This window comes from Lagopus leucura, unplaced genomic scaffold, assembly GCF_019238085.1.
Source record: "Lagopus leucura isolate 7727_CA_CO unplaced genomic scaffold, USGS_WTPT01 35097-1_obj-0_obj, whole genome shotgun sequence".
NCBI classification, from domain to species: domain Eukaryota; kingdom Metazoa; phylum Chordata; class Aves; order Galliformes; family Phasianidae; genus Lagopus; species Lagopus leucura.
The window spans coordinates 24,631-40,516 of NW_024967812.1; the positions used below are offsets into that span (position 1 = coordinate 24,631).

The following is a 15,886-nucleotide window of genomic DNA, read 5'->3' on the forward strand; positions in this document are numbered from 1 at the left end:
ACTTCTTGCACAGCACTTTTTGCACAGCACTTTTGCACAGCACTTTTGCACAGCACACTCCATGGCCCTACCTCACACGGCCTTTCCTTGCTCCATCTTTAACTCTCAGCCTATTTCCACAGCACGTCTTTGCACAGCATCTGCTCCAAGAGAGACGGGTGGAGGCCGAGGGCCGCGCTGCGGGTTGGCACCCAGGGAACCCGTACTGCTCCCCAGTGCTGGTGCGCAAAAAGGCGATCCGCAGCAAAGTGCTGCGCTCGGGTGCCTACCGAGACTGCGGGGCTGAGAGTCAACTGCAGCACAGAGAGGGTGGGGGGGGGGGGGGGGGGGGGGGAGGGGGAGGGGGCTGGGGTCAAAGGGCAGTTTGAGGGTCAGAGGGGGGTTTGGGTGGAGGCAAGGGCTTCGGAAGGGTCAAAGAGATGATCTGGGGTCAAAGAGGGGATTTGGCATCAAGGAAGGGATCTTGGGGACAGACGGGGTATTTGGGACCGAGGAGAGGATTTGGGGGTCAAAGAGGGGATTGCGGGGCCATTGAGGGGATTTAGGGTCAGAGAAGGAATTTGGGTGGAGGAGAGGACTTTGGGAGTCAAAGGGATGATTTGGGGGTCGAGGAGGAAACCTTGGGGTCAGTGAAGGGATTTGGGGTCAGAGAGGGAACTGTGGCTTGAGAAGAGGATTTGAGGATGTTTGAGAGGATTCTAGCATCAGAGAGGGGTTAGAAATTGAAGATTTGGGGGATCAAAGAGAGGATTGGGGGGCTAATGAGGGATTCGGGACATTTGAGGGGACTTGGGGGTCAGGGAGGAGATTGCGGAGCCATTGAGGGAATTTGGGGTCAAGATGGGGATTTCAGGGTCAGAGAGGGGACTTGAGATTGAGGAGAGGATTTAGGGGGTCAAAGAGAGGATTTGGAGGTTAAGGAGGGGATTGTGGGGCCATTGAGGGCATTAGGAGTCAAGATGGGGATTTGGGGCTCAAGGAGGGTATTGTGGGGCCACTGAGGGGGTTTGGGGTCAAGGTGGGATTCTGGCGGATCAGGAAGGGGATTTTGGGGTTCAGGAGAGGATTTGGGATCAAGGAGGGGATTTTGGAGTCAGAGAAGGGATTTGGGGTTGCGGGTTGAGGATCTGGAGTCATTTGAGGGGATTCTGGGGTCAGAAGGGGTCAGAGGTTGAGGATTTGGGGGATCAGATAGAGGATTTGGAGGCTAACAAGGGGATTTGGGGTCATTGAGAGGATTTGGGTGTCAACAAGGGGATTTGGGGTTGTTGAGGGAATTCAGGGTCAAAGATGAGATTTGGGATCAAGAAGAGGCGATTTGGGATGAGGATAGGATTTTGAAGTCAGAAAGGATTTGGGGTCAAAGAGGGTTTTGGAGCCAATGCGAGGATTTGGCATGAAGGATAGGATTTGGGGTTGAATGAGAGGATTTGGGGGTCAAGCAGGGGATTTAAGGTCAAAAAGAGGGAGACAAGGAGGGGATTTGGTGTGAATGATAGGAAATAGGGATTACTGTGAGGATTTGGGTGCCAAGGAGGGGATTTCGGGTTCAAAGAGGAAATGATTTTGGGGTCAGAGAAAGGTTTTGATGTCACGTAGGAGATCTGGGATCAAGGAGGGGATGTGATGTCAAGGATGCGATTTGGGGGTCAAAGAGATCTGGGGTTGAAGAGAGTATTTTGGGGGTGAGGGAGAGGATTTAGGGCTGAAGAAGAAACTTGGGGGGATGAGGGGATTGGGGGTGTAGGAATGGGATTTGGGACTCAAAGAGAGGATTTTGGGGCCAAGGAGGGGATTTGGGGCTGGTAAGGGGATTTGGGGTGAGGATTTGGGGATAGGATTTTGGAGTAAAGAGAGGATTTGGGGATCGATGAAGGGATATGAGGTCGTCAAGGGGAATTTGGGGTCAAGGAGGGGATTTGAGATCGAGGAGAGGATTTGGGTGTCACAGGAAGGTTTCGAGGTCAAGGAGGATATTTGGGATCAGGAGAGGCTTCGGTGGGGAGGACGGGATCTGGGGTCACATTTGGTGTCGGTGAGGGGCCAGGGATGGGATTTGGGCTCAAAGAGAAATCCTGGGGGGTGAGGAGGGGGTTTGGGGCCGGGCACCCACCCCACCTCCCCCAGCCCCGTCGGGATGGGAGAGCAGAAGCACGCGAGGCCTGGCGCTGCTCCCTGACACCGAGGCCGCCCTCGCCGAGAGCGTGTGGGCCTTCGCCGGCATCGCCAGGTGAGCGCTCGCCACCCCGCCCCGCAGCCCCCGGCCGGCCCCGCACCCATCCGCGCGTCCCCGCAGGGCCGGCGGCGTGGCGCTGCTGCGCGGAGACGCGCCGGGAGCCTTCCTGCTGCGCGCCGAGCCCGGCGGCGCCCCGCGCTGGTGCCTGTGGGTGCGCGCGCCCTGCGGAGTCGTGCCGTACTGCGTGCTGCGGACGCGGCAGGGCCGCTTCTGCGTGGAGGTGAGGGTGCTGCGTGCTGTCGGTGTGCGGGTCGGGGATGCACGCACGGATGCGTTCGTGGACGGGTGCGTGTGTGCATAGGGACCACGGAACCGTAGGGGCCTCCAGAGATCGTCGAGTCCAGCTCCCTGCCAAAGCAGTTCCCCACAGCAGGTCGCACAAGCAGGCGTCCGGGCGGGTGTGGAACATCTCCAGAGGAGACTCCACCAGCTCCCTGCGCGCATACATGCACCGGTGTGAACACGTTGTTGTGCACCTGCACCCACCTGTGCACCAACTGCATGGATGCACCAATGCAGTGTGCTGCGTCACACCGGTGTGTGGGTGCACGAGGGTGCGCATGCATGAGGAATTCACACGTAGGTGCACGAGCGCTTTTGTTTCCAAGCTGGACTGGTGCAAGATGGGTGGGTGTGTGGTTCGCTGGTCCTTCAGGGCATCGGGGTGCGTGAACGCAGGGGCACACTGTGCTTCAGCGCATTTCTTTAGAGCACAAGTGCACGGAGCACTGGTGATTCCCTTCCTGGTTGCACAGTGCAAGCACGCATCGGTGCACCGGCACACCGGCGCCTCTCTCCTGCAGCACTCCCACGCCGAATTCTGCTCCATGCCGGCGCTGCTCGCGCACTACTCGGCAGTACCCGGGGGCTGCTTCTGCCGCCTGAGCGTGGGGCGCCGCAACCCCGGCTACGAGCAGCGGGACGAAGACAGCCCGGCCCTGGTGCAGCACGAGCGCGGTTAGAGCCGACCGCAGCTCCGACCGCACGGAGCCCCACGGCCACCCCGCGAATAAACAGCTTTGCGCAACCGCGCTGCTCCGGACTCCTCCTTGCATCCGTCCAGCTGCAGCCCCGCGCTCACGCGACCGCACCGCGCACAGCTCCTTTCCCCTCTTCCCCTCCGCGCGGCTCCACGCACGCGCACACCACGCCGCACGTTCTCCCTTCTTCCCGCGCGCGCCCTCTGCGGCACGTGACCCGCGGGGCGGGGCCTCAAGCGGCGGTCCTGCTGACCGGGCCTCGGCGGGCCGTGGGTAGCGGCGTCCGAAACCACGGGGGTTTAAGTAGAGAGGGGGGTGTGCTGTAGCGGTGCAGGGCTGAGCCGGGACGGAGAGCCGAGAGATGGGGCTAGCAGGGCTCTGCTTTTCCGGCACGGGAACGAGGTTGAGGAGAAGGGTGACCCGCAGCGCTGCTGAGGGCGTCGGGCTGTTCGTGCGGCCCAGCGGGACGCCTTGGAGGAGGTGGGAAATCTCTTCCTGCTGGAGAAGCGAAGCAGAAGCTGCGAGGGGATGCGCGGTGCCTGCTGGTGTGTCAGCAGGTGAGCGGCTGGGAGGGGAAAAGCAGCCCAGAAAACCCCAACCAAACACAACCACTGAAAACCAACAGGTCAACCCAACTTCTGCTGTTAGCAGAAGCTACAAGGACAGAATGGCCGGTGATAGGTGTAAGATGGAAGTCCCAGATGCCTTCTGTTCCTGCCGTGGCTCTCCAAAACAGGAATGAACGGCAATGATGCCTGCTTGCTGCTGGCTCTGCACTCAGCTGGCATCCTGCTTGAATCCATATTCCTGAAGATTTCCTGCCCTATGGCAAAACCGTCCCGGCCTTCAGCACTGTCAGCTGCACCTGCAGTTTTCACCACCCACCTGCAGGCCGTTCTGTAGTTGGTTTATTTTATTTTTCTCACTGGAACGCGTTTTTGAGAGCACACAGGTGTGTGATAATGTGGAAGAGATCCTGTTGTAACGTCGTGCGGTACCTACAAAGACAATTTCTGCACCTTCTACAGCATAATGCTCCCTGATCTGTAGGAATTGAAGCATTTATGCTGGCAGCCCTTCTGGGAAATGAAGGAGTAATATCCACACTGTTCTGTTCTTTTCTCCCAAAATTGCAGTTGTCAGAGAGCTGTGATGGTATTATCATTTCAGTTCAGTGCTTTAACCAAAGCACTGTTTTTAACCCTAAACACATCAGGGGAGCAGCAGGCAGACGGCACGCCCCAAAGAAGGAGTGCACTTGGGAGAGAGGATGGGGACAGACTTTGGATTCTCAGTGAATTGCTGCCATTTGTCTGTTTTTCACTTCTAGAAGTAACTTCTCCCATCTCAGCTGCACTGCTGGTAAAACTGTGCTGTGTGACCATCAGGGTAGATTTCGTTCCAGCAGAGCTGCAGTGTCAGGTGTTGCAAAGTACCATGATGTCTGTACTCGGAGCAGGGTGCCGATTTAACTGAGCGCAGCATTTCAGTCACCTCAGTACTGGCTCTGTCATAGAACCCTACAGAAATACAGTCCTGCATGCCTGAGATATTTAAGGCCTGGAAGCAAATGTGTTCGGTAGTCATACCCGAGCATGAAATGCAATGGGAGGTGTGAGGAGGTGCAGCAGGGAGGTGGGTGCCCAGCTGGCACTCTGCGGGCTGCCTGCTTGCCTTCATGCTGTGAACCTCCTCCTGAATTCATTCCTGTTTTGTACAGCGTGCTGAAACCATCAGATTCTTGGTGAGAGCTTCCTGCCTGGAGATTTACAGTGAGGACATATGAGACCTTCTAGGAGCCGATATCAAGCACATGTTGGAGCTGAAGCCAGGAAGGCCGGAGGAAAAAATGCACTGAAATCCCAACCAAGTGGCAGACCTCTACAAAAGGCCCCTCTTAGAGTCTTCGCAGATCTTTTTGCATGTATTCCTAGGGGCACCTGCAAATCTTCTGCCCCAGTTTGCTCCCCTGCAGGCCCACCTGCGAGGGAAAGCCGCAGCGGCAGCACATGTGGGGCATGGAAGCGCTGCACTGGAAGGGACCTGCAGTGCCTGCAGCCTGGAGGCGGTGCTACATGGGCTCCTGCCTTCATGAAGCCAAATCCTCTTGCAAGCAGCGCCCTGCTTTGCTTTCCAAGCATGCTTACATTGGGAGAGAGAAGGCAGAAAAGGGGCTCGGTGCTGATTTAGACCACGCTTGCTGCAAATCCCCATTCTTTGTTCCCCATCAGCAGTGACACAGGTTTCCATGACGACTGCAGTTGGCACCAGGAGGGCAGGACTTGGGCACAGCGGTTTCCAGGGAAACACCAGCGCTGTGGGGACAGCCACCAGCCTCACTGCTTCCTCTAGCAAGGAGTCCAGCCGTGTCCTGTGGAGGCAGAAGGCCTTGGCTGACCCACAGCTTTCTTCTGAGTCCCAGAGCCTGCTAATCTCCTCTGAAATCCCGTGTCTTTGTTTCCTTGCCTTTTAACATCAGTGATTTTGTACAGTCTGAAGCCCCGAGACTCAGCTGCCAGCTGTGGAACGAAGTCCTTTGACAGAAGAGCAGGTAGTAGGAGCTCTGGTAGGAGCACGGCGTGGCCAGGCTGTAGACAGCCCTGGAAAGGCCTCTGTGGCACCCTGGAGTGCAGCTGTGCCAGTTCTCCTGTAGTGCAGTCAGAAGTCATGGTGTGCAACCAACCTGGCTGTGGTTCTGAACTGGGTTAATTCAGGGCAGGCACGGCTTTGCAGTGACATAAACAAGGATAACATCCTGCTGAGTTCAGTTTTCAGAAGGATTTGCTCCATTTTGCCTCGATTTTTTTTTTACATCCCTTCCTGTAGCGTCACCAAAACATCTCGAGGTGTTCAGAGCTCACACCCCCAAAGGCAGTATCTGTGCTCTGAGCACCCAAAGGAGCTGTGGGTGTCCCTGATTGCTGCTGGGGAGTTGGGCCAGGTGGCCTTTACAGGTCCCTTCCAACTCAAACCATGCTATGATCTATCGCATCCCTGATGATCCCTGCTGGCACCATCAGGTTTTGGTTAGGAGCTCAGCGGATGTGGGGTGTAACACAGCTGGTGCAAATGAATTCCTCTCATTTAAAATTCCCAGCGTGGATGGATTTTCAGAAGGAGCTCATGTGGGAGTGCACTGTTCTCAGTTATTTTGTGTTTTTGGTTTTTTTTAAATGTGGGTTTGATGGACTGTTCGATACTTTGAACACCTCAATCATTTCTCAGTGTGCTGCGTGTTTTCTTCTGCACGATTTAGTGATTCCTTTGATGGTTTTGAAAAGATGCCATTAGTCATTTAACACTGCCCAGGTGCCTGGATGTGATTTTAGAGCATCGGATAAATGAACTCATCTGGAGGAAAAAAAATATGTAGTCTGCCTGTGTGCGATGGTGTGATTTGGGGAACTGCGTTGGTGCGAATCAGGCGCCCTCTCAGAACAGAGGGGTTCAGTACAGCATCAGTAACAATATCTGATTACTGAATCGGTGCTTTGGTTTTAAAAAGCTCCCTATGACTGATGATATATATTAGAGACTTTGCCATAATAGGTGAAAAACATTTCTGTTCATCTTAAAATATGCTGCTTAATAATAGAGGAGGTAGAAGGCAGCTCAGTGCAGAGAAGTTGGGTTGCTTGTGTCCTGGGAGATGGCTGAATCCATCAGCAAATTCATAACCTTCACTCTTTTTGGCTGTAAAGGTGGTTCCCTCTTTTTGTGTGGTCTGAAAGCTGGTGGGCAGCCCTCTGCACACCCTTCTGCAGCCTTGCTCCCCCTCCTGTCCTGTGTTGTGCTGTCCCTGCTTGCAGCTGAAGGCACACCTGGAAAGGTGCTGTGCGTGGAGGGGCTTTCCCTGCAGCCTGCGCACAGCGTGGTGCAGAGTGAGCAGATTGTGGAGGCAGACCGGAGGAACGCTGTGATGAACAAGGGCTCTTCCTGCTCCATCTTTACCATCCATATAGAATTCTGCACCATAGGTAGGAGCTGGATGTGCTGCATCCACGCAACCAGAGGGATCCAACCATTCAGCCCCCAGGCAGAAGTTGGAGCGTACGTGACTTTGGTCCATAGAAATCAGCATGGTGCCCTGACACTGGGATGCTTTGTAGAGTGAGATGGCTGAATATTCAAAATCTTTCCTCCTCAGTTCCCCTTCGGGCTGAAATGTCTTGCACTCAATCTGGAAACATGTTTTGTTCTCCTTTTATCTTCTAAAGCCTTTATTTCTAGCAAAGGCCGCTAGGACTCACAGCCCATACACTGCCTTGGAGCTCAGACATTGCAAAGCCTTGAGAAACTTGTATCCTTCTCTCCCTCGTCTGACCTCTCTTACAAGGATTCCTTCATTTAGCTGAATTATGGGGCACGTCTTTTAAGCAAACAACTAATCTGGGTTTAAAGATAGAATAAAAGAGTCCCTTAATGATGTTTTAGTGACTAATTTTCCTTTCCCAAGTATCTCATTTCAGCTGTCATTTCTTTAGCTGACAAAGCTGCCTACTGCATCTGGACAAGGACCTTGAAAGGTTTCCTCAGGGACTAAGAAAGAAATTAATCTCCTGTATTCTGTCTCATCCTTGACCCCAGCTGGGCCCTGAACAGCTTGGTTGTGTTCTCTTCCACAGGTGTTTCAGCCATCAGGAAAGTTGCATAATGTCTTTCTAAATGGTAGTTTCAGCTGTTAATGAGAGTATCTCATTTACATCTGCCCAAAGTGATGTGTCTTGGGTTCATGGAATGGCTCAATTAGCACAGCTGGTGGATGCTGATCCCTGCATTATGTGGTTATGTCAAGCCCCAACTTTAAGCCTAACAAGGAAAATGAAGCGTTTACACTCCTGTTTTGTGTTGGGTGCAGGGCTCCTAAATGAACAGGTATTTATGTTACCATCTCTAGGCTTCTCAAAGAAGTGTGTAAGTTGCAACTTATTTTCCAGTTGCACATGTAGGATGTTATAATTTGCAGGTGCTTAATGTTTTAAAGAAGCTCCTCACAACTACGTGAGCTTTATTTCCAAACAGAAGTTCAGAAACAGGATGATGGTGAGCACGGGGCTCTGACTGCAGATGTGCAAAACACGCAAGGCACCATCTGATGTTTAGGGTGTTTAGAGTAGCAGCTATTTTATCCCTTTATGTTGTGTTTAGGGATTGATTTGCTCAGCAGGAAGATGTTCTAGATCGAGCTGGTGCTTCTGCCACCAGGAGCAGCTGATGGGCTGCGTGGGGACGAGACAGGCAACCTGCAGGAATTTCAGTGAGTCTGGGGACCTTGTTACAAGATGGAAACCAAACCACAAAGCTCTGCAATGGAAGCAAACAGCCTCCTTGGGTAAAAGGACACTGACAACGACCAAAGTGACTTCTTTGTTGTCTACATAAGCTGGGACAGGGAAGGAAAGAGTTAGAAAACCTATGTTTTATAACAGTCCCTTCACCCCAGCAATCAGAAAGAATGGTGAGAGGGTGCTCTGTTTAAGCTCTATTGTTGTTTGTTTGTTTTTTCTTCTTTCTTTTTTCCCCTATTCTTCCATGTCCAGACATGTCAGAGTGTGTGCTGTGAGGCAGTGCTCTGCTGCAAATGGTAAGCTCTGCAGTTAATAACCCACTGCTGTAACTGTAAGTGAAATACCCCAGGGCAGTGGGTTTCCTTTGTTTCTCATGCCTTTATTTCTCATTACAAACCTTTCCCCCGTGCATCAGATTATTCATTGTTTAGGTATCCTCCACATCCACATCCATAAGGTTTAATTCCTGATTAAATTCAAGGTGAGGTTTTGTAGAAGTTTGCCTAGAAGTGAGCAGACATGGTTCAAACAGTTCCCTGGTGCAAATTGGAGCTCGGCGCACCGAAGGAGCAATTCCCTTGAACTCGGGATGCAATCATGAGGAATGATTGGGGCACAGGGATCTGAGTGCTGTGGACAATATGCCTGATTTGATGAAAGATGGGTATGAAGCTGAGTGTGGTAAGGAGCTGGTGAAATTGCAGGGTTCCTAAAGTGTCTGCCTTACTAACAGGAGACTTGTGGCATCACGTTAGTTCAAGGAACTAATTTGGATTTTGTGTAGAGGTTTAGTGAGAACTATTGGTGATGGGTGGATGGTTGGACTGGATGATCCTGTAGGTCTTTTCCAACCTTGGTGTTTCTGTGATTCTGTGATTAAGTGCATGTTCTGGTTCCTGACCATTGAGATGCTGCTTCCTGAGTAGCGCCTAACTTGGAATGATTTTCTTGCAGATGAGAGAGGGCAGGACCATCTTAGGGCCGCAAAACTTAATGTAGTGAACCAGGCAGGAAGCAGGAGACAGTCAGAAACTGGAACTACAGGAGAGCAGAGCAAAGAGGCCACTAAAATCAGCCCTTCCTTCCCTCTGTGCTCTCAGTCCTCGTTGATGGCAGGTGCAGACACATCCCCACCACAACTCAAAGCTGACCAGGCTGCTGCAAGGCTCCCTGGGAGGGAATATGAGGCCCTGATGGTAGCATGCTTATCTCCAGCTGACAACAGCTATGATGAACGCCTCAGTCCTGTGCTATGCAAATCGAGTGAAAAACATCAAGAACAAGTCCTGTATCAGGGATGCTCTGCTGAGGGATATCAGGAGGAGATTAAGAAGCTGAAGGCCATTCTAGCTGAAGAAATGAATGCGAATAATTTGTCAGGTAAGAAAATCTCAGCCTTAGAGCTGTTTTATCTTTGACCAAAAAAAGTGGTTTTGCAAGTAAAATGCTCACCAGATCTCACCTCATCCATTGCAGGAAGAGGTGTCCATTCTGGTAATGTGCTCTTCTTTTAGTATTGTCAAAATGACCTTATTCCAGCAGTAAAGAACATCTTAATTCTCTAATAGTTTCTCTAGTTTTCAATAATGACTAATTTTGTTAGAAAATGCTAATAGGATTCAAATCCTTGATTCTTATTGGCTAGTGTGGGTAGAATTTGGTCAACAGAAAAGGGATTTCAGCTGGCAGAGCAAAGATGGTGGAGAAATAACAATGTAAAATTAAATACAATTATACTTTTTTTTTTTTTTTTTTTTAATTAGCATTCAGCTCCTGTTATCCTGAACTGTGAACTTTTGGCACTACAGGAAGTTTTTGCCTCGCTAACAGCATTCCTTACAGAATGCTCTGTCCTGTCGTCAAGGATTCACCCTCAGCAGACCCACTGTGCTGGGCAGCAGGAATAGGAAACCTGGGAGCAATCTTTAGGGACCTGATCATCTCTTGAGAGTTGTGACAAAGGTCAACTGTTATGAGAGGCTGAAGGATTTTTCTCTTTTCCCCTTTCTGCTGCCTTTCAAAAACAGCTGAGAAGACAGGAGGAATTTCCCTGCACTTTTTAATCTCCTTCCCAGTATATTTTATCTTCCAAATCTGTTAACATGGTTTGGGAAACAGATCTCCTGTTATTCTGACAGAGATCAGACATATTTGCTTTCATATACCTGAAGCTCCTGCTCTGCTCGGCGCTGATTCCTCTCCCCACACCTCTGGAGCTGGCAGCCAGTGGGCATTTTAGCAGCACAGATTCTGGCACATGAGTGCAGTGCAAAGGAGCACATGGATTCTTTGCTGGCAGTGAGCTCCTTTGTTCTGTTTCCAGGCACTCCACAGGCAGTCCCACCCAGTAACTGTGCATGATTTTATTGCTGCTTTGCTTTGCAGGGCTTCCACCTGCCAAGGCTGCTCACTTGGAAGGGAAGCCAGCTCTCCTCCTGATGTTGAAGCAGAGAAGAAGCTGATCAGAGAAGTAAGGCAGCAGGGATTCAATCGTATGATATGTCCTACTGTCTTTGACTGAAGTTTGTGGATTTTTATAGTACATACTGCAAATAGGACATAGAGGTGTGTGGTTCAGCTTTTCCAGTATATTTGTCATCACATTTTTTTTTTTGTCCTTGGCTTGTTTCTTATGGCCTTATTTACAATATCATTTCCTCTCATTATTGTTCACTCCACTTCATCTCCAGACAAGTGGGGCTTTCCAGGATTTCCTTGAAGCACATATAACAAGAGTGAATTACATGTGATGTTTAAATTTGTTCCATCAATGGAGGGGGGAAAGACATTAGGAACAGAAGGATGAGGAGGAGAGATGGAGCCAAGTGGAAGAATGAGGAGTTGGTAGAGAAGATAGAAGTAGAGGGACCAGAAGGAAGTGAACTTTGTCCTCACTTGTTACAAAGCCCTTTCCAGGGCACCACATCTGCCCAAAAAGCAGTTTGTAGGGCTAGCCTGTCACCTTTCATCAATGCTGCATCCATTTCAGCCACAGGAAAATGTCAATGAGTACAGTTTTACTGGGGTGGATGTAAGCTGTGACCTTGTGTACAGGCAGGAGCAGTGCTGCTGCACCAGGCTCTGCTGTGCCCAGGAGAAGGAAGAGATGCTGGCCCAGCTAAAGGCCAGCATGAAGTGAAGCAGAAGTCCCGTGCCTGCCTTGAATAAGGCATCATAACCTAAGGATCTGCTGTGGTCTCAAGCTGTCTGCCCTCGAGGAGAACCTCAGGAAGGAAGCAGGTGTGGATTAGGCAGGGTGCAGAGCGCAGAGTGATGGTGCTGTTCAGACACACAGGGTGCACAGCACAGAGCCATGGTGCCCTGGTGCTGTTCAGACACTGCGGGGTTGCCTTTGGGAATGAGCTGAAACAGAAGGTTTCTTGCAAACTGATTTGTGGCAGCCACTGCAGCCTCTGAAGAGGCACTGACAACTGCTGCAGCAAGCGTCGCAGCCCCTGCTCTACCTCTCCCGTATTGACAGCAGGAGTGTGACTGCCTTCTGAGCCATTTACGAGACTCTGTCCCAGCTTCCCTATTTCCCTGAGCTCTTTTCCATGTCAAGACCAGCCTGGCCCTGCCCTGCAAGCCCTAAGGCAACAAAATGGAATTTTGCCCATGCAGCTGTGAGTTCTCTCTGCCTTAGATCAGCATTCCTCTTGAACAGAGGTTTATGCTGCAGAGCTGTCTCAGCAGGCAGCAGCCTTGATCTGATTGGCTTCCCACAACCCACATGCCCCAGACAAGCAGGCTGCAGCAGTATCTTCCGTCGCATACAAATCTGATGCAGCTCTTGGTTTCCTGGTGGATTATCAACACCATTGCTTTGCTGCAGGGCAGGTATTCCTGTCACGCGCCTATAAAGAGTTGCCAGCTATCCAATTCATTATCATTTTTCATTTATACTCCTGCGGTGCCTCAGAGCGTGTTTTGTAATGTGCTTACACAGCACGTTTTGTCCAATATTAATCCTTGCAACCATATTCTAAATTCTTGATGCTACCACTTTCTAAGGTGCAAGGTTTATTGTTTCCCCTCTGACTACAAGCGTGTACCCCCTGCACTTCTGAAATAGGTTTCTATGTGAATGTGAGGTTCAGGGTTTTCCCAGCCCTGTAAGATCTGTATTCCTTGCCTGACTTGCCCTCTAGGTCTCTGATGGTTTTTACTTACCAACCTAAGAAGGTAAATAACAAACAGACTTCTCCCAGCCAAACAAACAGCTTTCAGCTTTTGCGGAAGGTTTGGTGATGTTTTCACAGATTTATATTCTATGCAGAGCTCACTATTTACATTGCAGGTATTTGCTCTTTTATTCTTCAGCTGCTGTGAATTCTGAGACTAATCCTACTGAGACACCTTTGCCTGAAGACTCCTGCTGCAGCAGATGAAGAACTGACATCAGTCAAGGTTCCCTGCAGTCCACTTCTCCCTCCCAGGCTGAAGAAACCCAGGTGGACAGTGTCACTCTTCGACTCTTCCAGGATTCACCCTGCATCTTTTCAGAGATGCAGCCTTTTGTTTCTTCTTGTCCTCAGGACTCAGCAGTGCCTCAAGCTGTGCGAGGCGCTGGCGATGGGAACGCCGGAGTGGAGGAGCTGTCATACCAGAAGGGACTTCAGCCCCTGTGGAGCAGCAGCAGGTGCTTGCCAGCTCAGTGGCTGCTTCTGATAACTGCCTCCTGTTGCACACAGGCAACAAGCAATCACAGAATCACAGAATTGTAGGGGTTGGAAGGGTCCTCCAGAGATCATCGAGTCCAACCCCCCTGCCAAAGCAGGTTCCCTACTTTTGTCTTTCCATCCTGCTGGACCCTGCCAGCAGTCACTGCTGGCTGCCCTGAATCCTGCTTGCACAGCAGCATGACTGCTCAACTTCAGCTATGTGTTCTGTGCAGTGCAAAATCAAGCAGATGCACATTCTTTATCCCCAAATTAACTGTGTCCATTTGGAGCAGACAAATAGCTGCTAGGTGCAGTACTCTGATGCCTAATGCCATAATGATGAACTCTCATTGAGAGTTCTCCTGAGAGACTCTCCATTGTCACTGAGATCACTATCACTTCTGCCTTGAACGCATGCATCTGAGAGTACCTGCAAGACTTCAGCCAGAGCTGGCATTAAAATTGCCTGGGAACAAAATGTTATTGGCAGCATTAGACCCGGGGCCTGAATCTCATGGCTGGGGTGTGAGGGGTGCAGGGTCACATCTCCACGTCGCTGATCTCTGTCAGCTCCCATGACACATGCTCACTGTGATGGGCCTCTCCCACTGCAAAAGGAGCTATTAACAAATCTAGGATAGTACTGTCTGTAATTTGTGAGGAGTTGTGTCTGTTGATGGAGATGGCTCCAAAGAAACCATTTGTTTTGACGGTATATCAAATTTTAATAGTCTTAGTGCCTGAAGTTTTTCTTCCTGTGATAAGGGAGGAAAAATGCTAACTGCATTGTTAAAATCAGAGTTGGCTGCAGATTAGGCAGGAGGGTTTGATTCCACAGGTGTGGAATTTTCAAAGTCACCTTTTAAATGCTTTATACCACAGGGTGGCTGACAGTCAGCAGAGCAGGATTCAGTCCTGCATTAAGCAAACAAAACTGAAAGCTTTGGCAACTGCAGGGAAGTAGAATAGCAGGTCATCTCTGGTGGAGAATGAGCTCTTTCTGATGGGTTTGAAGATCATTAAGAGGCTATTATCAGTAGAGGCTTTATCAGCAGTAGGATTTTCTCCAATCTGAGTCGGTGCTGGTGAGCCTGAGCTGTTTGCCTTGATACAGATGTCAGTGCAGACAAAGAGAGCAGCTAGCAGCTCAGGAGTTCAGTGTGCCTTGTCTGAAGAGGCACCAGCTGCACCAGGAAGGGGTGCCTGGAGTTGTTTGCCACACCAGTGCAGTGGCACAAGGGGCGAGCAGCCTGGGATCTGAATTCACACCAGAGATTAGCAGAATGCCTGCACTCAGCACTCTGTTGAATATTTATCTCCCTTCCAGGAGTTTTACTGCTGGTGTAAGATTGCCAGGACTAAATCACTTTTGCCCTTAAGAAGTCAGGCTGGTGCACACCCAGACTGGCATAAAGGGAACACTGCTACCTTTGTCGAAGAGTTTGCAGTGTTCCATTGTGCCTCAGGCTACCTACAAACGCCTTGCCTGCTTGGATAGTCACAGTGCTGTGAGAACAGCCATCCTGGCTCCTGCAGGGCTTGCTTCACACCCATGTCAGTGTGTGGGGCTGTGCAGTGTGAGTGTGAGATAAGCTTGGTTTAAAACATGGGCCTGTGCCTGCACACAGGTGGCTATGCTGAGGTAGCCCACATCATTTAATCCATCTGATAGTACTGCTCCAAAGAAGAAACTGTATTATCGCTTACAGCCTTTTGTATTATGGCTTACAGCCATTTGAAATATATTTGCATCATTTCAGCACCTCCTGTGCTTGCTCTGAGAGCCTTTCCAAACGAGAAATAATAATTGAAATATAAATTCCACATTGGAATTTATATATTGGAGTTTATTAAAAACATTGGGTTTTTTTTTTTTTTAATAAAAAAAAGCAATTCTGTGCATGTAGACACACTCAGTTGCACTTGTTATTCTGATCACCTTTGTCGTCATGTTTCTGACATGTATACTCACATGGAGTTCATATATAGCAAACTGTTATGACACGTGGAATTTGCCAGGATTACTCGGGACAGCAAATCTCCCAAGGAGTCGCTATTTCTGTATGGTGTTGTCTCAAGCATCGTTCAGGTACAGAAGTTCATCCTTCACAGCTACACAAATGCTTCCTTGTAATGCTCAGCAAACAGAAGCACCAGAACAAGTGGTAAGGGGGGAAGAGGCTGAAAACGAGGACCTCAAGGAGAAGCGTAACATTGGAAAAAGTTTGCAGATGAGCAGAGGATGCAGCTATGCTGCAGAAATTTGATGATGACAGCAGTGATTTGGTTCTTCTTAACGTCCAGGAGGAGGTTTGAGCCAAGAGCAAACTTCTGCAGAAGATGCAGAAGAAGGTGAGCCTGCAAAAACAGTTCCCTGTTTCCAATTCGGGGAGCATTCACTGGGATTATTCTCAGGATGGCTTTTTCACTCCTTAGTTCCACACTTCCTCAACCATTTTCCCTTCTCTGCTTATCCGTTTTTTAATGTTAATGAGATACCTTAGGGTGGTATATTTACAGAATGATGGCACCTGTGTCTAACATGCCATGTGTGCATGCGTTAGTACCTACGATGTTGATTAGACCCAGAGAATTTCTGGAGTGGGAAGGGACCCACATGGATCACCGAGTCCAGCTCCACTGCACGCATTTTTAGGAACTGCTGGAACAAACTTGCTCCACGACTCCGGCGTTCTCAAACTCCCCCCCTTCCCCAAGGGT

General features: G+C 50.2%; 1 protein-coding gene across 1 annotated transcript in view; it reads left to right on the top strand.

Moving 5' to 3' along the window:
• Nucleotides 1-3,316, top strand: part of SH2D5 (SH2 domain containing 5) — a 5,685-nt gene extending 2,369 nt beyond the window's left edge. The window contains exons 6-10 of the mRNA XM_042894100.1: nt 123-309; nt 892-894; nt 2,128-2,230; nt 2,297-2,456; nt 3,040-3,316. Coding sequence (XP_042750034.1) covers nt 123-309; nt 892-894; nt 2,128-2,230; nt 2,297-2,456; nt 3,040-3,198 — 612 coding nt within the window. The 3' untranslated portion in view covers nt 3,199-3,316. The remainder of the gene's footprint in view (nt 1-122; nt 310-891; nt 895-2,127; nt 2,231-2,296; nt 2,457-3,039) is intronic.
• The last annotated feature ends 12,570 nt before the right edge of the window (nt 3,317-15,886 follow it).